The sequence below is a fragment of the Lichenostomus cassidix genome, chromosome 6, assembly GCF_008360975.1.
Source record: "Lichenostomus cassidix isolate B80296 chromosome 6, HeHo_3.0, whole genome shotgun sequence".
In the NCBI taxonomy this organism is placed as follows: domain Eukaryota; kingdom Metazoa; phylum Chordata; class Aves; order Passeriformes; family Meliphagidae; genus Lichenostomus; species Lichenostomus cassidix.
The window spans coordinates 18,231,220-18,253,099 of record NC_139487.1 but is presented as its reverse complement, the minus strand read 5'-3'; the positions used below and the strand labels follow the sequence as shown (position 1 = coordinate 18,253,099).

Genomic DNA, 21,880 nt, shown 5'->3' with positions numbered 1-21,880 from the left:
CAGAGGGTTCCTGCCATGGTTTCCAAAGATGTCAGGATTCCTTTTCTTGCATTTGCTTCATGGGGCTCACAGCTGGATCTCAGAAGATGCCAGGCCTTCAGATACAGGGACTCAGCCCCTCCTCTGGTGTTGTTGGGCATATCACAAACATTTCTGTCACCCCTAGGAACAGGGTATCTCCTCTTCAGCATGTGGGTGTTAATGTGAGCCTTAGTCACTCACTAGGGGAAAAACAACACCAAAATGTCAACTGCTGACACTTGACAGCTGCTAGAGGAGGGGGAGAGGGATACTCCTGCAGCAGGTATCAGAGATGCTTGATGTTTTCTCCTGGATGACCCTGATCTCAGTGTCTTTCATTACTAAAGTTTGCTTCAGGCATGACAGGAACAGGCAGGGTGAGTTCCCTGTCCAGGAATGAGTTACATGACAGTTAACCGGTGCTGAGGATTTAAGTTTGAACTGCTAATCCAGTTTTATACCCCCAGCCCCACCCTTTGGACCTTCCCTAAATTATTCTGCATGGGATATGTGCATTTCCTGCCCCTGCCAGAGGCCCTGAGAGGTGGGAGTATTCCTGAGGTCAACATGCAATGATTAAACTGCAAAGAGCCTGGCAACTTTCAGCAGATGGCCAGATACATCCTCCATGGCTGCCACTCACGGTGTAGCTTGTGCATGATATCCAAGGATCAGTAACCAGCCAGAAAGTTTTCCCAGGTGGAATAAATTGCACTCCCTTCATTCTAAACACCTGCACTGCTCCTCAGGCAGGATTGGTTGGTAGCTGAGTGTTCTGCTGAGCATTTCGAGAAGCCTGGCTGCCTCTCTCCCGGCTGGTGGATGTCTCTGCTCCTCTGTCCTGGCAAGGGCAGGCTGGGTCTTGTTGAGGCTGTGCCGGCTCTGCCCATATTGTCCTTGTTAACCGGGGTGACAGGCAGTAATTGACTGAGTTTGATAAAGGATGAGCCCAGTGTGGCACGGGAGGTGAGTGCTGGTGGGATTGGGATTTCCAGTGCTTGTGGCTGCTGGGGAATGTGCTTCCAGGCAGAAGAGCCACCTGAGGAGGGGGCCGTGCAGGCAGGAGGGAGCAGCTGCAGGAAGGGCACAGGGCAGGCTGCCCTGGGCTGCGCTGCCCGGCCCGGGAGGCCTGCAGGAGCCGCGGGCTGGCAGTGCCGAAACGCCGCTCCAACAGCGCGCAGCCTGCGGCGCCGGGGCAGCGCAGCGTGCGCGGTCACCTCCGCACCGGCAAGGCACCTGCTGGGCAATGTGCTCAGCAGAGGGCACCAGGCCATCGGAGAGGGGCTAACTGGGGACACTCGGGAAGGCGGCGAGGGACAGAGGGAAGGCCGCGAGGCGAGGAGCGCTGGCAGCCGGCGGGCCCAGGGACAGCTGAGGGACCGCGGGGCGGAGCGCGGCTGCCACCTGCTGGCCGGGGCCGGGCGGCGCTGCGGTGCAGGGTCAGCGAGGCGGGGAAGGGACCGCGGCATCCCTGGAGCATCCCGCGGGGCTCCGCTGGGAGATCGCACCCCGCCGGAGTGGGGTGCGAGTGTCTGAGGTGGGCTGGACTGTCACCGCCGAGAGATTTGAACACCATCCTCGTGGGGTTCCTCCAAAATGGTCAATGATGCTCCAAGTGAGCTTTTCCAAACAGGGCAACGCTGTGCCGGTTTGTAGCCAAGAGCCATATGCTATAAAATTCCCAGAGAACTGCCCAACAAGCCTAGGTGGTCACAGTAGTGAGTTTAAGGGCTTTACTAAATTCATAAGCATGTGACTGGGGAGTAGACGAAAAGCACAGAAGTATGAATAATAGCTAACGAAACCAAACAATATTTCAATGCAAGATTTACTGTGAATGAATTGAAAAGAGCTCAGGCCTTACCTACACTTCAGAGATTAAATGCATAAAAATATGCTGGTGCATCTAAAAGTGGAAACACCAGCAGGAACACAAGTTTGGGAGGAGGAGGGAAACAATTCCACAACAGAGACCTTCTTTTACTAGTCTCCAGTTATATGAATTATGCTATTCCATCAGAAAGCTGAATGTAGCACTGCAATTCTCCATGGTGCTTGCTTCTGTTAACAAAACTGATTGAAACTACAGTCTCATATCTCACATCTGATGCATCCTGCTATTTTTTCCCTATGTGTTAGGCCATGTATTAATTCAACGTTCCCGAAAAATCAAGCGTGATCAGCGTTCCTTCCTCTCATCACACTCATTCAACACAAGCTGCCAACCTGCCATTTTCTCAGGGATATTATACAGAGACTCTTTTGCATCTGGCAGATAGCTGGATTGGGGAAGAAATCTTTGGTCTGAGTCCTGCTTTGTCTTTGCAGAGACAGGGGCAGGTGTTTGCCTGTAATATGCCATGGGGCACAGACTGTGTGTGTCCCTCTTCTTGCTAAGTGTGCTAAATCTGGGTCAAAGGAGCAGAGAAAACACCCTGCCCCTGACAGCAGCCCAGCCTATAAGTGACTCCTTGAGCCCCTTGATGGAAGCTGCCTGACTTGTCACAAGCGTGGGTCACTTCTGGGAGTAAACTCTGCATTGGTTGCCACCCCAAAGCTGGTTTCATTGCACAGGAGGAAATACCTTTTGTTTTGAAGCTGGTCCTCCTCAGGCACTTGTGCGATTTTAGGTGTGGTGCTCATCTGGGCGTTCGTCACTGCCCACGGTGTGTCAAAGACAGACTTTCTCTCAATAATGCCAGTTGGCCCAGACAGTTCCTAGGAGCACAGAGTGTGCTTGCTGCATGTGTGTGTGGTAACATGCCCACACATGGATCTGCACATCTGCATGTATTGCAATGAAGATTTAAGAAAACAACACCCTGCAGGTTGCCAGTAAAGGTTATTCGTAATCAAAATTGTATTTAGAGATCAAGACAACTTAACTCTATTATTCTAAAAAGAGGAAAAATCACCATTATCTTGTAAAGGACCTGATCACTTCATCCTGTACCTATTTCTTTCTGCTCAGGTGGAGTTGCACATGCACAATCCCTGTGAATTTGCAGCCAGCCAGTGAAGTCCCCACTGAAGGTTACTGCACAGGTACGTGAATGTAAGAAAGCTCTCCAATATGTTAGGAAATACGTAAGTGTAAGTAAATACATCTTTGTACAAAGGTTTATGAAAACTTATTGCTAAGTTGTACAACGTGGTAACCAGTTTTTATAGATCAATTTCAATCTGTCCTTGGCTAAAATGTCCTTCACTCTCTCTTCACCTTCTCCTCCTCAAGCATATTTATCTTGACATATTGGAGACATGTAGGGTTGCTAGTGACACGGTTCTTACATCTGGGTATGCAGAAAGCAGTTTTCACCTTTTGTGCTGGTTCCTAAATGAGTCTCTCATGAGATGGTTGGATTCCTTAGCCTCTGAACATTATTAGAATAAGAATGGTAGTATTTAAATGTAGATAAAATCTGCCTGTTGAATGCAAAAAAAAAAAGAGATAGGCAGAGAAGACCTAATTTAAATGAAAAGTAACAAAAACACATGAACATTAATACACTGTGCTGGGAAAATTTTCAAAACATGTCATAAACAGCTTACTCAACACCAAAGTACTCTGCTTGGAAGTCTATTTTTTTTATTTCTGATGTTTAACAGTTGATTAGTGCTGTCACCACCACTTTCCCATTCTCTGTCCCTGATGCAATCCACAGAGATAACAACTATCTCTAGCTCTATTCATGTTGCCTGGAAGTAGGAACCAAATGCTTGTGTTGGTGAGAACCTGCTGAAAATGGATCATTTCCAAGAGAATTAACATAGCACCTTAAGTGAGAAAACAGGAACTTGGATTTAGAATTGTTTATAAATGGCTGGTGTCTCTTTCTTTCTTTCTTTGTTATAGTTGAAATGAAAGTGACTGCAGTATACTGCCTGCTGCTAAACTTATATACAAGATTTCTCAAGAATGAGACATCTGTAAAACTTTAAAATCTCAGTGATGATGATTAAGGTCCTGGAAGAAAACTAAAAGGATTGTTCAAAATCTGGGCAGAAACTGATTCTGTTATAGAGCTGGTTACTTCTATCCTGGTCCTCTGCCAGCTCTGATCAGCCCAGAGAGTTGGTCTGTAATTGGTGTCCCAGCATCACCTCTAGCTGGTGAAACTGTTCCCATCAGGGCTGCTTCAGCAGTGGCTGGTGAGCTCCTGGAGAGTCTTGTCCTCATGGGTCTGGTGAGCAGACTCACCTTGAGGCCAAACAAATGACTGCTCTTCATTAATTGATAGGACTTTGTTCTAACCATGAAATCTAAATGCTTTGTAGGTTTAATTCAGTGTTTGATAGTATTTGGGGGGTGGGGGGTGGAATTTATGAACTCTTTGGTCCTTTCTTCTCCTTACTGAAAGGAATTAAGTATGAGATATTTAAAGGTATGTGTGCTTGGCACACTGACAGAAAAACTTCTGTGGCTATGTTACTTTGTCCTATTCTAACATGCTGAATCCCATTGCGATGGTGGTTTCTGGTTTTAGAAACAATCTTACATGGGTAAGTCTGAAAGGTTTCTTCTAGGCTTGCTGAAAAATGGATCTGAACAAAGAAGGGAAAAGGAAGAATGGAGAAGAGAAATTCTGTTGGCTGGTTTTCACAAGAATTAAAGTTTGGCAAAAAAGGCCCAAGGCACTGTAAGGAAAAAAGATGTGAGGTAAGTGCTGAAATGTGCTATCAGATGCATTGTTTCTCAGCCAGCAAATTCTGGTGTTCCACACAGGCTTACATCAAACACAATAGAGGGCATAGCAGAGTGATCTATGAGGTCCTAAAGTCTGGATCGTGTTCGCCCCCAGCTGACATATCTCCCATAATTCAAGTTTACTGGCTGAAAAGGAGCATTTCAGACCCACATAAATCGAGTCACCCCATGCAGCCTTATAAAGCATTGCGTGTGTTTCTTTAATTATAGGGTGCTCTTGGTTCTGCTTTGTATTAGGCTCTTCAAACTCAGGTGACACAGACATGACCTGTCTTCTGGGCTAGGTGGGTGACTTGGTCTCTCAATACAGAAGGCCAATGTCCCCCCTCTCACCACCTGCTCTGTGCCCCAGTCAGTGAGAAGGCAGATCTGCACTGTACCTGGGTCCTGAAGGATGGGATGGGATGTGTGGTGGTGCTGTGCCACAGGCAGCAAAAGCTGCACTGTGGAAAAACCCCATGTTCCCCCAAAGCAGCAGCTCTGCACATAAGCCATACTACCTGTGCATGGGCAGGGATATCTGCTGTATGGTCCCAGGAGTGCAACTGGGTGCCTGCCTCTGCCACATGGCCTTTCACTGAGATCTCATTCCTTAGTATTCCTGCTGCTTCGGAGCCCTGCAAATGCTTTCCATCCGTTGAACCTGCTGATTCCATGCCACTGCTTTCATTTTGCTAGGGAGTAGTAAAACACCACAAGCCCTAATAATACCAAATTCAGTAAAAGGACCTAACCCAGACCTCCAGTGACCTTTCAACCAGCTGCTGCCCTCTTAGTGCCCTGTGCAAAGTTGCCATGATTAAGTAGATGACACCTAGGGGACATCTCTGCAAATCCCAGCTGGCCTGACAACATCACCTGTATGAACATTAGAGTCCAGAGGAAGCATCCTTTCTTGTACTTTTGAGCCCCATGGGCCTACAGGAAAATAGCAACCCTTAGTACCCATGGAGAGGCACCTCTTCTGAACAGTGCTTTCACACCTGAGGAAGGACCAGGTTTGGGCTGTACATTCTTTTATAGTCTCATCACCAAGACAAGTGTGTCAGCCCAGGGTCAAGCCCTGGGACCCTCCAGGGTACACTCACAGCCCTGCAGCAGCTGTGGTGCCTGGGACAGCTACTGGGACAGCAGGTGGCCAGAGGCAAGGTGAATGCAGGCAACCCCAGCTACTGTTATTGTCCGTTCTGCCTGGTGTAATCCTGGTTTGTTTATTTTTAGTCAGGCTTGCCTCAGGTCCGGCAGGCAGTGCGGATCTTGTGGAAATACTGTGAAAGTAGAACATTCCAGCCCCTGGTTTCCAAAACGACCACTACATTTCCTGCCGTGCTTCACCGCTGCTTTCACGCTGAGCTAAGGCAGAGGATGCTGTGCGCCCTGCCGGCTCGGCGCTGCCGCTCGCGGGAGCTTCTGCTCTCTGGGCCATCGCTGAACCTTCGGGAGCGCTCCGGCCCCGAGCAAAGGCTGCTGTCCGGCCCCTCTGCCCCTCTGCGGCCCCTGGCCGGAGCTTCCCCTGGAACTGACCCGGCCTGCAGCAGCCGGAGGGGTCCAACCTCTCCTGGCCCCTTACAGCCTCCTCACGACGGCATCTAGGTCTGTTATTGCCGCTAAAAAGCAGAGAAGGATTCCTGGACTTATCGATGTTCCCAAGGCTACCGGGATAATAGAGCTGACGGTGGTTTCTAACAAGGGGTAGTGCCACTCCTCTGATCGGTGTCACCAGCTGTGCTGATATAAAAGAGAGGATTTCTCTGTGGAGAGCTGCTGGTGTGCCCTCTCCTGGCTGCTGAGGCAGACAAGCTGTTTGGCATTGATTATCTCTCTGCTAACTTTTAATTCCAGCCTGGGCAGGCAATCTTCACAATTCCAGTTAAAAAGTACTTGTGCCGGCAGTGAGTAGCCATGAATTTGTCTCACCTAAACAACAGAGCTGAGAGCCACTTTGAAGTAGCAGAGGTGCATGAACTGGAGACAGTGGGGAAGAAAGCTTGGGACAATCCTGTTTACAATGGCTCTCCCTCTACCTCCTTGAAAATTCAAACCATCTACAACCCCAAGTCTGTCCTGGAGAATCCCTATGAGAATTTTGACGAGGTCGGGGATCCACTGCCCTACCAAGAAGAACAGAGCAAAGCTGTGAATGGGAAGAGAAGTCCTTTCCTCAAGTGCTGCTTCTACATCTTCAGAGGCATCCGAGGTAAATCTCTCATATCTCATTGGAAGGGACTTATTAGCCCTCAGAACAATGGTATGGGGAGGAGGGGAGGAAGAGATGGGATGCAGAAGGTAGAAACCTCACAGTGTCCCTGTAGCCCAGGGAGCTGTTCAACATGCAGTGGCATTACTCCAGAGATTGTCTTTGGCTGGCCTGAAAGGAGCATCCTTGTTCTGTGTGCCTTGCTACAGCTTCGTGGTCTGCCCTGTTACCTTTACTACAAGGTAAGAGACTTAGTGGTGTGCCCAAGGTCATGCAGTGAATCTGTTGGCAAGTTTAGGTGCTCTGAATCCACAGCAGCCACCACAGTGGTGGTGAGACTATTCTGTCTTTGTGTGCATTTTCTAGATAGAGTGGTACTGGCCCCTGTGTTACAGTGACATAAGAACTGATAGACATATCTACCAGAGAAAATCTAGCATTGTCAGGACTGAAATGTAGGGGATTACAGCAATGTATCAAATAATGCTTTTCTTGAAGATAGCTGAAAGAAAGAGGTGCTGTTTTCCAGTTTAAAAGACAAAGGAGAATGAAATACTATGTAGGCTTATTCAGAGGCAAACAAAACCCTGGGGACAAGATAAGTCTGCTGCCAGGATGCCATTCTGGGTAAGAGCGTTATTTCAACAGTTTCTTATAGAAGGCATAAAATCCTAACATTTTCAAAACAGGGAAGATAAAGCAAAAAGGAATACATTTTCTTGCCAATGTGTCTTTTCTCACTTTAAAGGCAAAAACTTTTCTCAGAGCTGTACCCGCTAATAGTATGAGTGAGTGAATAACAGTATAGCTTGGTCCTAAATTGCACAGCCCCTGTATGATCAATACTTTTGTCATTGCCACTACAGTCTAACACTACTAATTCTCAAGAAATTCAGAGCAGAGGCTTTAGAGACTTCTCCTGGCCAAGGAACAGTGCTGAGTGGGTTTGGTAGGTAATTACAAATTACTCATAGGCAGTGTATAATTTACCTGGTTTATTCTGAAATGCTTTCTTCTAGGCATTGTTTGAGGCTTAAAATGGAGAAACATGTACTTTAACATCAAATTTCCATTTGTGAGCTGCCGGAGTTGAATTTGGAGTATGCAAATGAAGATAACTGTTAGGACACTACAGCATTTTCTTCTTCTGACTGTTCAAACAGTGTGTCCTGTCACTAAGGGTGGTAGATAGGGCTGTAGGTAATACCAAAGCTTGGAATCCAAAGGTTAAGTCAAACAGACCAAAGGCCTCTTAAAGCCTCACAGAAGTGGGGACATTTTCCTTGAAGAATTTGCTTCCTTCCTTTGCATCTTTTCTACTTGCTCATCATTCTTCATTGATTCTTGATTGCTGGCTTTCCCCCTTCCCTTTCTATTTAATCACCTTGGTGGCTCACATGGAAAATAGAAGTAATAAATATAAGTAAGTTAGACAATGACAGTTTGAGGGGTTTTGGGTTTTTTTGCTTAAAAACCATTCCCTGGGATCACATGTCCATAGCTCTTCGAGGCTAGTGGTAATAGTGGGATTATTGTCTTTTTCTTGTCCTCATCAGCTGCTGTGAGGGATTAGCAGTGAGTAGCTGCTGCTCTTAGTGCCACTGCTCAGGATTGTTCCTCTCTAAGCACAGTCCAAGCAACTGTGTCCTGGTTCCTGCCTGCCTCCTGCCACCTCCACTGTTCCACAGCCAACCTATGGACAGACTTTGCTGTGTAGCTGGCTGCATGGCAGTTGCTGAGACACCCAGCTTCCCACTGCCTTTGGAAGAGGATCTCCAGCTGTACCTGAGGCTGTGAGCTAGTCACTCACCTGCGTCACAAGTCTGGTTTAAAAGCACACCCAAAAGATAATGTAGGTGTTGTCAGTAATTCTTATCAGTCACTTCTTACTATCTGGAAGGTGACACTTATAAATGAATTGCATTCATAGCCTATTTTCTAGATTCTGTTATTTTTTCTTTGCTTAGCGGCGTGAGTGCTGCATGGTCATTCAAGGTGCCATAAGGAAGACTGGATGTCTTCTAGCCTTGAGTCCTTCTGCTCCAAATGTCATGTCCAAGACAGCTGCATCCCCAAGGGGGTAGGTGGTGCCAAAGGAGACACAGATGGGGATATGTTTTGTGTATGAGATGACAGATGTCCTGGGCATGTTTCCTAAAGACGTAGCTGAAAATAAACCTCAGCTCCTATACTATTACAACAACTGGAAGCAATCTGAAAGGGTTCTGTAGCAGCCACATGGTCCTCCAGGTATCATTTTGGGCAAGTCTTTGAAGCAGGTTCTCAGGATATTTCAGTGTCCCTGAATTTAGGTGTTCCCAAGTACATTTCTGTTCTCAGACTAAAGAAGGTCTGTGCCTTTGCTCCAAACATATGGATAATAGGAGTTCCCTGCTCATGGAAAAAAACCCCAAAACAAACCTGTTTAAAGACTGTGATGTAGTCATATATAAGGATGAAAGTGGTCATTTAAAAGTGACCTGAAGAGACAGACAGATTGTTTCCCCTTGGTTTTCTCCATTGTTAGGATTCCTGTAGATTGCATGATACTTTCTCCTCCACAGGAGTGAATCCTGACCTTCTGCAGGCTGTCAGTTCTGTTGCTGGTCTGAATTGTTCAGAACAGGCTACTGGTTTTTCTGCCCAGGAGTGATGGCAGATGCTGCAACAGTCACTATGGTAGTTGATGGTGCCAAAAGCTCTCCAATCTGTTGAGATGCCAAAGAGCTATCAAAATGACAGGATAAATGCACACAGACCACTAGAACACTTCTGCTTGCTCCAGAGAAAAAAGGAGTTTGTCGTCTGCCAGAAATGACTTCAAATGTGGGGGCTTTGATTACCTTTGATCCTGGCTTGCAGAAAGATGGTTGTTGCATCCTACTGGGGATAGGAATCAGGGCTGAGCTCTCGAGGAGCTGCAGAAAGCAGCAAGACAATGGGTATTATTGACATGGCTTTCATCACTAGGCTTTCAGTTGAAAGTTCTCGTGCCTTTCAACTTCAGGAGCATTCCAGAAAGTGCAACAGAAAGCCATTACAAAAAGAACAAACAAATACACTAATGGTATCGGGTAGTTCATCAAACCCAAAATATCAAGGCTCCTTTTAAAGGAAGTTTTTCTCTATTATTGACAACCCTGGTGACATTTAATGAGTTGTGTGAAGAAATAGGATCGTTAGTTGGTGCAGTTGGAATATGTGTATTGGATTCAGCTAAGTTCCATTGTTAGATGTCCTGAACATAATTTGGCTCTAAATGTTATGCTGAAAATACTGAGTTGGGTTATTTGATTGAGTCTTATGACCAAAAAGAAAATGGCAGGAGTTTTTAGGTAAGCAAGAGACAAATATTTGGGATCAAATGGTTCAATATACACTAAAAGGAGAAATAGCTGTAAAGCTAACACCAGATGCAGTTCTGCTATGTAAGACCTCTCAGAAGGTCAGCTGTTGGCACATGGGTGACTGAGATGAAATATTATGGTTTCAAGAGCATTTGTGACAAAGGCTGAATTTCTGCAAAAAGTAAGCAGAAAAACAGTCAGGAAAAGATCGGGCCATAATGAACTCAAATAGAAAACTAAAGAGTGATTTAGCAAAACAAAAAACCAATACATTTCAGTGTTGGCCAGCCCCAAATCTTCTATTCATTGTGGAATTGTTCTTCTTAGGGGTATTTTGCACACTTTTATAATTCAAGTTTTGAAATGAAAAGTAGCTTTGCCTTGAAAAGCAACAAAACTTCAACTCCCAACAGCAATTTTTTGGAACAGGACTACAGCTCTTCACATGGCCCTTGAGAATGGCCATCAAAACTCTAGAGTCTGTTCTTTATACCCAACAGGTCTGTGGGGCACTACGCTGACTGAGAACACGGCTGAAAACAGGGAGCTTTATGTGAAAACCACTCTGCGAGAGCTGCTGGTCTATGTCATGTTCTTGGTGGACATATGTCTATGTAAGTAGCTGTCATATCTCATAGGCATCATTTCTGTGTGCAGCATGAGGGGAATAATGTGAGATTTTGTTATTAGTCTTCCTTGCTCTGCTGTAGGTGTTACATTTATTATAGGGACACTCACAGCAGCAAGAAGCTGTGTCATTAACCTACATAAAGCTGCTGCACACAGAAGTAAAATTACTGACCAATGCTTACTGATGTTGGTTAGACTTAAGTAGTATTTTCTGATTCACATATTCAGTTCTAGCCATTGACTCTACAGTCCTGGGAGAATCTGCCCAGGGTCTTTTTGCAGTTTCACAGCAAATGTTTAAGACCTGGAGAGCAAATCTAGAAACTTCCTGATACCAAAGACACAGTTCAGGGAGATTTTCCCCTCTGAGACTGGATGGCTGGCTGAGGTGATAAAGCAGACGGCAGCTCACCCTGTTATTCTTGGGTGAATGTAATGTGTCCCTGCACTGAATGCTAATGCTGATGGACTTTGTGTGGGTCTGACAATGGCTGTCTGGTTTCAGGAAGGTTCATTCATTATCACAAATGAGCACCTGTGGCCTGGAACAGTGAAGAGGGTTATATTTCATGGACCCTGTGTCAGGGGAGATGGACAGACAATAGTACCCTAAGTTACTATCATGCTGGCCCAGGGAGACAGTCACTCTCCCTAAAGAACCAAGACACACACTGACGTACGTGTTGTCACACACTGACTCATCCAGGAGGTGTGGGGGGGAATGTGTCTTGAATGTCAGGTGCTTTATTTTCCTGGTGTCCTTTCAAGAGTAGGACATGTTCTTAGTGATCACCACAATGGATGTTTTTCTGAAGGAAGGAGCACTGGACAGTTGAAACAACATGTTTGTGGAAGTTAGTCTGCTCCTCTTGGGGTTTCTTGGTAGATGAAAACTTACCTGGAGCTTTTCACTTGGGAAAATAGGGTGGTCTCTTGGCTTCGTGTCTTCACATCAGAAATTCAAAATATGCATCCTGGGCTTTATTCTGAGAAATAAAATCTCCCTCAGAAATTTTGTCTGAGAACAAAAGCTGTTACCCAGGATGTTCAGTTGTATCATCCCGTGGTCTTTTCTCAATACTTAACTCTTATAGTTGGTCATTCTGACAGTTTAAAATCTGGAATGGGCAGCAGATAAGTTTGTAAATCCCTGAGAAAATAGAGAGTCCTAAGACTTCTCCTGTGCCTTGTTCAGCTTACCTGTGAAAATATAAGGTACATAGAAAGGGAATATATAAATACATTTATATCAGGCTCCAATATTCAGGTATAAGGAAGGATCCTGCTCTTGTTCTCTTAGTGACATATGGAATGACAAGTTCCAATGCCTATTACTACACCAAAGTGATGTCTGAGCTCTTCCTGCAGAGCTCTACAGATGGCCGTGTCTCCTTCCAGTCCATCGGCAGCATGGCTGACTTCTGGGTGGTGAGTACAAATCTGGCCTGGCATGGGGAACCCTCTCAGCTAAACTGGGATGTTCAGTTCCCTCTGAAGCACTATCCAGTGATTTCAGCAAGGCATTTTGCTGCCACAAGATTTTGCCAGCTACTGGCAATAGCTACAATAACACTTGCATGCAAAATATTCACTGATTTAAAGTATAATTTATCTCTGAGCACTGTGTCCAGAATACTGGCTAGCTAAGTGCTGTGCATGGCTAGAAGAGTCCATTCACCAATAACTTGCCAGCTGAACAGGCAGGACATAACAAAATAATTATGGTGATGTGAGCATTTGATGGGAGGTACTGTCCCAGAAAAGGCAAGGGATTTACTTCAGGTTTTCTTGTGGTACAAGAAGCTTTGAATCCTACAGTTCAATATCTTCAAGCTGGTGTCCTAGTAACAGCCTATGTCTGTTTTCATGGCCATTCATGAACAGCAAAGTTAACCTGCCATTAATTCATGCCTGGGTTTGTCTAATCTATAGATTCTTTATGAAGAACCTGGATTAAAATTTGCAGTGGCTTTTATCAAAGAGAATAAAGAAGGGGAAAAACGTCTAGGGTCTAACTTATTTCTGTCAAAGAATGAGTGAAGGAATAATGAGAGCCACAATGAAGGCCATTGAGTTATTGCAACCACTTATCTCTGACAGCCAGAAATTACTTGTCGATTAGATTTGTCTTTTTCAGTCATATTAAAACAGTCCAGCAAACAATGGCACTATTGTTTCTCCCCTGCTGTTTCCAGGACACTGGCACACGCACTTTTCATCACTCACAACTGGTGCCAAGGCAATTCCTTGAGACTTGTGCTGACTGAAGTAGAAAAGACAAAGAGACTTGTAGGGCTCTTGTCTCTTTGTTAGTCATAGAAGGTGTAGCAAAGACATTACAGAACTGTGAGAAACCAATGATGACCCTGCTGCCCAGCATCCCTCCTCTACCACCAGCTCTGGTCTTTCCCTTCCTTAACATGCAAGCAACACAAACTTGTACTATTTTCCATCTTGGGGAGCAGAGAGGGGTGGGTCAGGTCTTACTATCTCAATCCTAGGCTAAGAGAATTCTTCTGATGTGTGAGCTATGAAGGAGTTGTTCTCTCCCTCCCTTGCAGTATGCACAAGGTCCCCTGCTGGATAATCTTTACTGGACAAAGTGGTACAACAACGAGTCCCTGGCAGCACACAGCACCCAGTCATACATCTACTATGAGAACCTGCTGCTGGGTGTCCCACGCATGAGACAACTGAAGGTGAAGAACAACTCCTGTGTGGTCCACAATGACTTCAAGGAGGAAATCTCAGGCTGCTATGATGTATACTCCGAAGACAAGGAGGAAAGGGTCTCCTTTGGGCTCGTCAATGGAACTGCGTAAGTACATCTAATCCAAATTTCTCTCTTCCAGTTCAAATAAGAACTGTTGAGCTGCAGGATGCCCGGGGTGAGTTTCTCACATAGGGCTGGAATTCCCCTTGTAGTCAGAGGCAGCAAGTCCTTTCTTTGTCTATCAATAAGGTTGAGTGTCTCTTTGTGGAGAAGCACAACAGAATGAGTGGCACAACAGAATGAGTTTTCATGTTGGGAAAGCCACGAAAAATCCAGTGGAAAATTAGGAAGAAATTGTTTCCTATTTTTAAGAGAGTGAGGATAAATAAAGACTTTGGGACCAGATTCATTAAATGGCAAGCTGACATTCAGCTGGCAAGTTAATATTTGCTTTCCTCTGGGACTTCAGGAGCCAGAGAAAAGGGAATGCATCCCTTTGATCTTGACAACCTATTTCTCTATAATAATGTAAGGTAGCTGCAGTTTAATAATTCTGCTCACTGCATGAGTCTTGATCCATGAATGAGAAGCTATTATTAGTTAGGAAATACAAGAGCATTCTAAGCAGATCGTTGTGTGTGATGTGGTAGAAGGCAATGGAGTAGGTCCTGAGAGTAAACTCCCTGAAAACAAGACTCATATAGCCAACAAACCTCAGAATTTTCCCTCCATTGTATTGCAAATCATGTTGTATCACTGCTGGGAAGCACTAAACCAGAAAACTAGTAATAATTGAGAAATTTTTAGGGTCAGAATAGGAATTAAGAGCAAATCCTTTAATTAAAAACTGCTCTGCCCCTTGAAGATATAGTCTAGTTTCTCCTGAGTAGAAGGCCATATCCAAGCCTGAGTAGGTGAAGTCTTTGTTTGGGGCTTGTCTGTTGCAGGTGGAGGTACCATTCTGAGGAGGAGCTGGGTGGTTCATCTCACTGGGGAAGACTAACCAGTTACAGTGGGGGAGGATACTACATAGACCTCAAGATGACCAGAGAAGAGAGTGCTGAAGCCCTGCAAGTCTTGAAGGAGAAGCTGTGGCTGGATCGGGGAACACGAGTTGTCTTCATTGATTTCTCTGTGTATAATGCAAATATCAATCTGTTCTGTGTTCTCAGGTAAGCTGAGTTCTGACAAAAATTCTTTAGCCTCTTGTATCTTTCTCAATGCCATTGTTTGTTAAAATGCAAATATTTTATTATGGTCCACTAGTGGGGTGGGTCTGAGTGATGTCAGTAGAAATTGTATGTTTTAGGCTTGGTCTTCCTGAAATAACCAGTCACACTTCTCATGACCTTTCACCTTTTTCTATCACAGGCGATGAAGCAGCAGAGATATGGCTGCCCAAACACATGCACAACTCTTCCACTCATGGTGGATAGCTCATGCTCAAGTTTGATGCCTCCCAAAATTATCTCTGAGCTTCCATCCCTTAATTTGTAATTGTTTTCTTGTCCCCTCCAAGGTTAGTGGTTGAGTTTCCAGCCACTGGTGGTGCCATTCCCTCCTGGCAAATCCGGACAGTGAAGCTGATACGATATGTCAGCGCATGGGACTTCTTCATTGTTGCCTGTGAAATTGTATTCTGTGTCTTTATCTTCTATTATGTGGTGGAAGAGGCTTTGGAGCTCCGTATCCACAAACTTCAGTACTTCACCAGCATCTGGAACATCCTGGATGTGGTTGTCATTCTGGTGAGGATCCTTCCACACTTTTTTTGAAGGAGTAATGGCAGGGAGGTATAAGAGCCAAAATACATGAAAGAATGTGGAAATTAATCTAGGTAAGACAAGAGCTGGCACATGTTTTGCTCTAATACTAAAATGAACAGCAGAGCAAATGGACACATGCTCTTTTGTCTAGAAGAACTGCTAGGAGAAAATACTTTCTTTAAATATGCCCAAGAGACTGTGAAGTCATTGGCATCATTCAGCACATCAAGATCTTATTTTCATAGCCCATCATTATGGGCTATCCCACAGCTCTGAAGTGGGATACTAATGAGTTCTGTGTCATTTTAATTTCCAGGGAAAGCATAGGTACAATGATCACTGAGGACTATTCCTCTTCCTCTTTGCAGCTCTCCATTGTCGCTATCGGGTTTCACATCTTTCGCACCACTGAGGTGAACAGGCTGCTGGGAGAGCTGCTGAAACACCCCAACACCTACGCAGACTTTGAGTTCCTGGCATTCTGGCAGACACAGTACAACAATATGAATGCAGTTAACTTATTCTTTGCCTGGATCAAGGTATTGTAGGGGGTCTGGGGCATGCCAGGTCTCCAGTCACACCTCTCCCTCTAGATAGCTTGGGGATTGTCTCTTCCATCCTTCTGAGTAAATTAGTTTTAACAGCTATAGAATAGAGGATTTTCCTCAAAGATATATGTCCTGTTTTTCAGTAAATCTTGGCAACTTTTCATCCTGCATTCTGAGGCCAGTTATTTGGAGATAAAAGTCAGGGAGATGACCTCAGACACTGCGGTGTAAGAGTGGTTTTAGAAAATGCTGAGTACCATGTAACTTTGTCCATCCTGTACTATTTTAGTATTCTGAAGGATAATCTTGCAAACCATGTTTTCCTTTCATGATGGTCACTCAAGAGCTGGAAATGACTCATCTGTTGGCATGGACTTTGCATTTCAACTAAAGCATCTTGGTATGGTGGAAAGACACCAAGGGGCTCCTCATTAGCTTTAACACATTTCTCCTTCTAGCAGCCCCTGTTTGTATTTTCCTTTGACAGAGGGAACAAAGTCACACATTTATGAACTCAAAGGAGGATGGTGCCACACCTGGGACAAATATCCTGAAGACTAAGCCACCATTCCCTAGCCCAACTTCCTCCTCAGTACTTTGGTACTATAGTGAACCTCTCATTTTAGTAAGAATGTGCATACATGAGAGAGACTGACCTAGCTGATGGTTTGGCTTAACTTTGTCCCTGTTCTTCCATCCTGCAGATATTCAAGTACATTAGCTTTAACAAAACAATGACCCAGCTCTCCTCCACACTGGCACGTTGTGCCAAGGACATCCTGGGCTTTGCCATTATGTTCTTCATTGTCTTCTTTGCTTATGCCCAGCTGGGTTACCTTCTTTTTGGGACACAAGTGGAAAACTTCAGTACCTTTGTTAAATGCATGTAAGTGTACAAATTAGTATCCTGTTTCCATAATTTTATCAAAATTATTTTAATTGCTTTCTATTCTTTCCCCCCCACCCCCCGCTGGAAATCTCAAGGTCAGTCAGATACCTGTTGTATCTCATTGTAATAAAACCACAATGGTTAATAAGTTGCTCACAGCCTTCTGGCTGTGACATCTTCATGGACAAAAGAACACAGTGAGAAAACTGAGGGCTACAGGCAGATTGCTGTTTGTCTGGTGTTTATCAGTAAGGACATGAGATATGTGGGTTATTGGTAAGGATATCTGTTTCCAGAGAAGTCCCACAGATAATAATCAATATATCTGAGATGGAGGATGACCAGTGAGTGGATGAGCACACACAGAAGGGAGTGTTGGCGAAGTGAGTTAAAATCCAGTCTCAGACAATCCTTCAGTCCATGGGCCTGCTCAGGCAATGTGTGATGTTAATGGAGATACCTGCTACACCGATGGTTTTCAGCTTGTCTTCCACAGACTTCTGGGCATCCAGGTCCTGCCTTTGAGGGGTCTGTAAGAGACAACTGAGATAAGGAAACTTGGGATCAACAGACTTAAACTTTCTTCATTATAGGGGCTATGAACTGCAAAAGATTGAAGAGCACTGTCGAGTTCTAACATCCCCTCCAGAGTCTCACATCTCTTGCAAGAGATGGCTTTGTTGAGTTAAATGCCTTTAATAAGGAAAAATTCAGGTTGTTTTGGTTTTGATTCCTATTTATACCAAAACACATTTTGGACAACCTGAATTTGTGTGGAAACCATGTTTTATTTTCCTCTTGTTCTAACCAGATCAGCTCCTGTCAGCCCTGAAATACCATGGACACATTTGACTCACCACTCTCCAGTGAGTTAGACCCTGCTCTAGTTTGTGCCTGTGCCCATGTGGGCTCCAGGCAGGTTCAGGTTCACCTCAGGATTGTTCGAGGATGTAGGATCAATGCATGTGCCTTTGTGTGACCCTGTCTTCTTTCTTTCCCCCAGTTTCACCCAGTTTCGGATCATTCTCGGTGATTTTGACTACAATTCCATTGACAACGCCAACAGGGTTCTTGGGCCTATTTACTTTGTCACCTATGTGTTCTTTGTTTTCTTTGTGCTCCTGGTAAGCAACGAAGTCCTCCTTGTCCCTGTATTGAGAGCAGTGTTTGGGAGACCCCTCCTGGCAATCCCTGGGTTAGGTGCAGTGCAAATGCTTAGAAAAGTAGTTTATGTTACAATAGCTTTACAGTGCAACTAGACCACAATAGGCAAGGAGTATGTTACTACAACTGGGGATTTGATTATTAGGGTGATTAAAGGCCATATTCACATCTGTTAAGGTGAAGACTGAAACTGACTGGCTTCCTAGGCAATGGGTGCTGGGATGTTTATAATAACCAGGTTGAACACATAGCGCCAGGAGTCCAAATGAAACCTAAGATTTTGCAAGAGAAGCTACCAAAGGTAGTATTTGAGGTGGGAACAAATGTACTTTCAGCCACTGCTTTAACTGCAAAACTTAAGAAAACATGTTGTGGCTGAAGTGGGCCTTCTCTCCACCCTCTTTAATTTGCCCAAGGGATACCCCATGGGGCAACAACCCCTTGTTTAACTAAGTCCTGCACATCTGTGCCTGTTTCTTGCTGCTTCAGCTGCTGGAGCAGGCAAGATGTCTCATGAATATTCATCTCGCTTCTTCCCCTTTTTCTAGAACATGTTTCTGGCCATCATCAATGACACCTACTCAGAAGTCAAGGAGGAGCTTTCAAGCCAGAAAGATGAGCTCCAGTTCTCTGACATCTTGAAGCAGGTGATGAATAGTGAAAGCTGTGCTACTTTCTAGCTAAATCATGAAGCATTTTTTGGAGGTGCCCTGAACTAAGTGGAATTTACGAGAGAGAAACAGTGGTTGCCAACTCCAGACCGCTCTTCTTTGTGTGCACAAGAGTCACAGTTCCTTTCTGGGATAAATCAAACTCCCAGACCCTTTGGCAATGAGATGAGAAAGCAAGTGTTGGGGGAATCCTGTAACTTGATGTTTCTTACATCTGTAAGTATCTTACAGATACTTAGTGTTTCTGGGAGACTTTTCTTCTGTGGATGGTCTTTAGACAAAGCTCTTTCAATTCTTCATAGAATGCACTTTGATCAATAACGTGGCAAATCCTACTTTGCTAAGCTGAGCCTGTTAGAGTGGCACACATCTAGCAGGTTAAGTCTGGCTTTCCCATGGGTAAATTCCAGAAAAGTTCCTGGAGGGTCGCAGTTCTGCCGTGGGACCAATATTCTGCAAAGAATAGTATTTGAGACACTATCTTAAACAGCTGATGTGCTGGGCAATCAGATAAAGGAAGAATTGGGACAAGAAAAGCAGAGAGTTAGCATGTTAGTGTCACTTCAAATGTGTGATTCTAGTTTAGAGGTGAGGTTCATACAGCAGTGTTTTATTTTTGCTTGTGGAAAGCTTACCAACTCCTGCTATTATTTAGCATATACTCCGCTGTATTGCACTGCCCACTCTGCTCTACTTTTCACTGCTCTATGTGTGTGGTTCTGTGTCTGCATCTTTGGTATCAGAGCTACAACCGGACACTCATGAGGCTGAAGCTGAAGAAGGAGCAGATTTCTGATGTGCAGAAAGCCCTGCAAAATGGAACTAAACAACTGGACTTTGAAGACTTCAAGAACAGCTTGAAGGAGTAAGTGAGTCAGTTTGAGGGATGCCTACTTAGTCCTTTCTCTTAGTAACACAGGTAATTTAAATTTTCTGCTTTTCAAGACAAGGAGAGCAGTTAGCTCAGATCTGGGCAATTTAACACTAACAAAAAAAAAATCTTTTCTCAAATGTTTAGTGTCCTGTTCTAAATAGGTTTGTGTTACTATCTCCTGCCCGTTTCAGGTGTTTAGGTTTGTCACTGGCAGGAGGATTAATACACTGATTTCAAAATTCTCACTCTGTTAGAGCTTAACAGTGTAATTCTATGCTTTGAGCTTTCTCTTTCTATTCTTTTGCAGACTGGGCCATGCAGACCATGAGATCACAGCAGCTTTTTCCAGATTTGACAAGGATGGCAACCGCATCCTTGATGAAGAGGAGCAACAGCAGATGAAGCATGACCTAGAGGCAAAAAGGGTAAAAAAGAAGGGCAAGGGAAAAAAACCTTCTGTTTGGTAGAGATCACCCCAAAGTGGCCTCAGGCATCTTTAGGTATATGGTATAAACTAAGCAGGCAACTAAAATATAGCTCCAACTCTGCCTGGATACAGCTGAGTATATTGCTGCCTGTGAAGCTCTGTGTTATTCTCAGTGAAGCTGGCATAGTTAGTATCCACATTTGCAGGAGTTTCTTTGTTTTCCAGGTTGCTCTAAATACAGAGATTGAAAATTTGGGGAAATCCTATGGTGGCAACAACCTGGATGAGAATCTGACCTACATGGAAGCAAGGAATAACCACACCAATAAGGCCATCTGGGTCTCCAAAGAAGAGTTCCAAGTGTATGTTTGTGCTGTCAGTAGTTTAACCCTCTGCAAATGAGGGTTCTGATTTCCTGTTGCTTCCTTCCTTGATGTATCTCTTTACGGTGGTGCTGAGCAGTTTCAGTAAAATTTTGTCCCTTTTCTCTTGCACATGGGTAAATAAGCAGGTCAGGAGATAACTGGGACAGTTCTAGTAATATAGTTTGCTTGTTCCTGTAAAAGATTGAGTTAAAAAATGTTGCCTTCTGCCTCTTGAATAACTTCTGTAGCTGTCATCTGGCCACAGGCAATATGCTGGCATGTTTCAGGTCAGAAGGTGGCCCAGATAACTGGGCCAGGGAAAGTTGATACTTTTACCGAAGGTCCTGTAGCAATAAATATCCTTGATTTAGAGCCTAGCTGGCCTTTATCCTCCAGGTCCAAGAATAACACTTGGCTATTTCTTCCACAGGAGGAGCATGGGATAAATACAGCACAGAGAATCAGGAGATCCTGGTTCTGCTACTGAGAAACACTAAGCAAACCACATAAGGCCATATCAAAGGACAGACAGGTGCAATATTTAACAATGGAATTATACTGTGTCTGGAGTGTGATCCAAAGTGGCTGGGATCCATCCTAAGCAGAACCACTGATTACAGATGAAAACACACTGTAGTAGGGAGTTATGCCTTCAGTGGGTATGAATCAGTTATCTGATGGGGAGCATTCACTTCTATTTGAGGTCTCTGGGAGATGTCTGCTGCAAATCCTACTATTCATCACAAGAAAAAGCTTACAAATGCTCTCCATGTCTCACTCAGCCTCCTGCATCGTGTGCTGCAGCTGGAAGAGTCTTTAAACAGCATTGGCTCCAAGATTGATGCAGTGGTGAACAAGCTTGATGTGCCAGAAAGAAAAGAGCTGAAGAGGAAGGACCTGCTGGGCAAACGACTGGATGATGTCAGCAAGGTTGGTAGCCCTCCACCATGCACTTGAACCAGCTTCAGATCAGGTGAACAGCCCTGCTGAGTGAAAGGGCCTGGTATGATCTTTGCTTTTCCAATCCTCAGTGACATTAAACAAAAAGGCTTGGACAGGGTCAGCACTTTGTAAGATTAAGCCTTTTCTGTTTAAGCAAAATGACACAAAACCCCTTGCCTTCATGTCCCCTCAGTTAACCATGGTACCTTTAAACACAGGTTCTGGCTCCTATGAGGCCAACCTCGGTGGCAGTGGATAAAATTTGCCTGTCTTCAGTTGCTTTGTAACTGTCCATCTTCAGACATAAAAAAAAGGAAAAAAAAAAAAGATCCAATTGCCCTTTCCAGCAAGAGCAGCTCATGGCTGTTGTGGACTGTGATCTTAACATCTGGCCTGAGGATTATTTATCACACATGTGGTGGAAGGTTGTTAGCTGTGTGCTTATAGCATCTCACTGCAAAATTGTGACTTTTGCCAAAAACTGCCCATCTTGAGTCAACCAGTGCATTTTGGGTCTTCAGCTTTAAAGCCAAAGGCAGCAAGACATGTGGGAGCCATGTCATTACTTCATGTCTTTGTGGCTTCAATAATGAGAATAGCAAACAGCACAAAGTGACA

The 21,880-nt window shown here is 44.6% G+C and overlaps 1 protein-coding gene across 1 annotated transcript in view; it reads left to right on the top strand.

The window, feature by feature from the left end:
* The first annotated feature begins 639 nt into the window (after nucleotides 1-639).
* PKD2L1 (polycystin 2 like 1, transient receptor potential cation channel) overlaps nucleotides 640-21,880 on the top strand; it is a 311,230-nt gene continuing 289,989 nt past the window's right edge. The window contains exons 1-17 of the mRNA XM_085065378.1: nucleotides 640-987; nucleotides 2,993-3,114; nucleotides 4,538-4,681; nucleotides 5,951-6,926; nucleotides 10,774-10,887; nucleotides 12,204-12,331; nucleotides 13,465-13,721; nucleotides 14,564-14,788; nucleotides 15,136-15,364; nucleotides 15,751-15,921; nucleotides 16,635-16,816; nucleotides 17,823-17,943; nucleotides 18,532-18,630; nucleotides 19,398-19,519; nucleotides 19,836-19,953; nucleotides 20,181-20,317; nucleotides 21,103-21,250. Of these exons, the coding sequence (XP_084921504.1) occupies nucleotides 6,632-6,926; nucleotides 10,774-10,887; nucleotides 12,204-12,331; nucleotides 13,465-13,721; nucleotides 14,564-14,788; nucleotides 15,136-15,364; nucleotides 15,751-15,921; nucleotides 16,635-16,816; nucleotides 17,823-17,943; nucleotides 18,532-18,630; nucleotides 19,398-19,519; nucleotides 19,836-19,953; nucleotides 20,181-20,317; nucleotides 21,103-21,250 (2,346 nt within the window). The 5' untranslated portion in view covers nucleotides 640-987; nucleotides 2,993-3,114; nucleotides 4,538-4,681; nucleotides 5,951-6,631. The remainder of the gene's footprint in view (nucleotides 988-2,992; nucleotides 3,115-4,537; nucleotides 4,682-5,950; nucleotides 6,927-10,773; nucleotides 10,888-12,203; nucleotides 12,332-13,464; nucleotides 13,722-14,563; nucleotides 14,789-15,135; nucleotides 15,365-15,750; nucleotides 15,922-16,634; nucleotides 16,817-17,822; nucleotides 17,944-18,531; nucleotides 18,631-19,397; nucleotides 19,520-19,835; nucleotides 19,954-20,180; nucleotides 20,318-21,102; nucleotides 21,251-21,880) is intronic.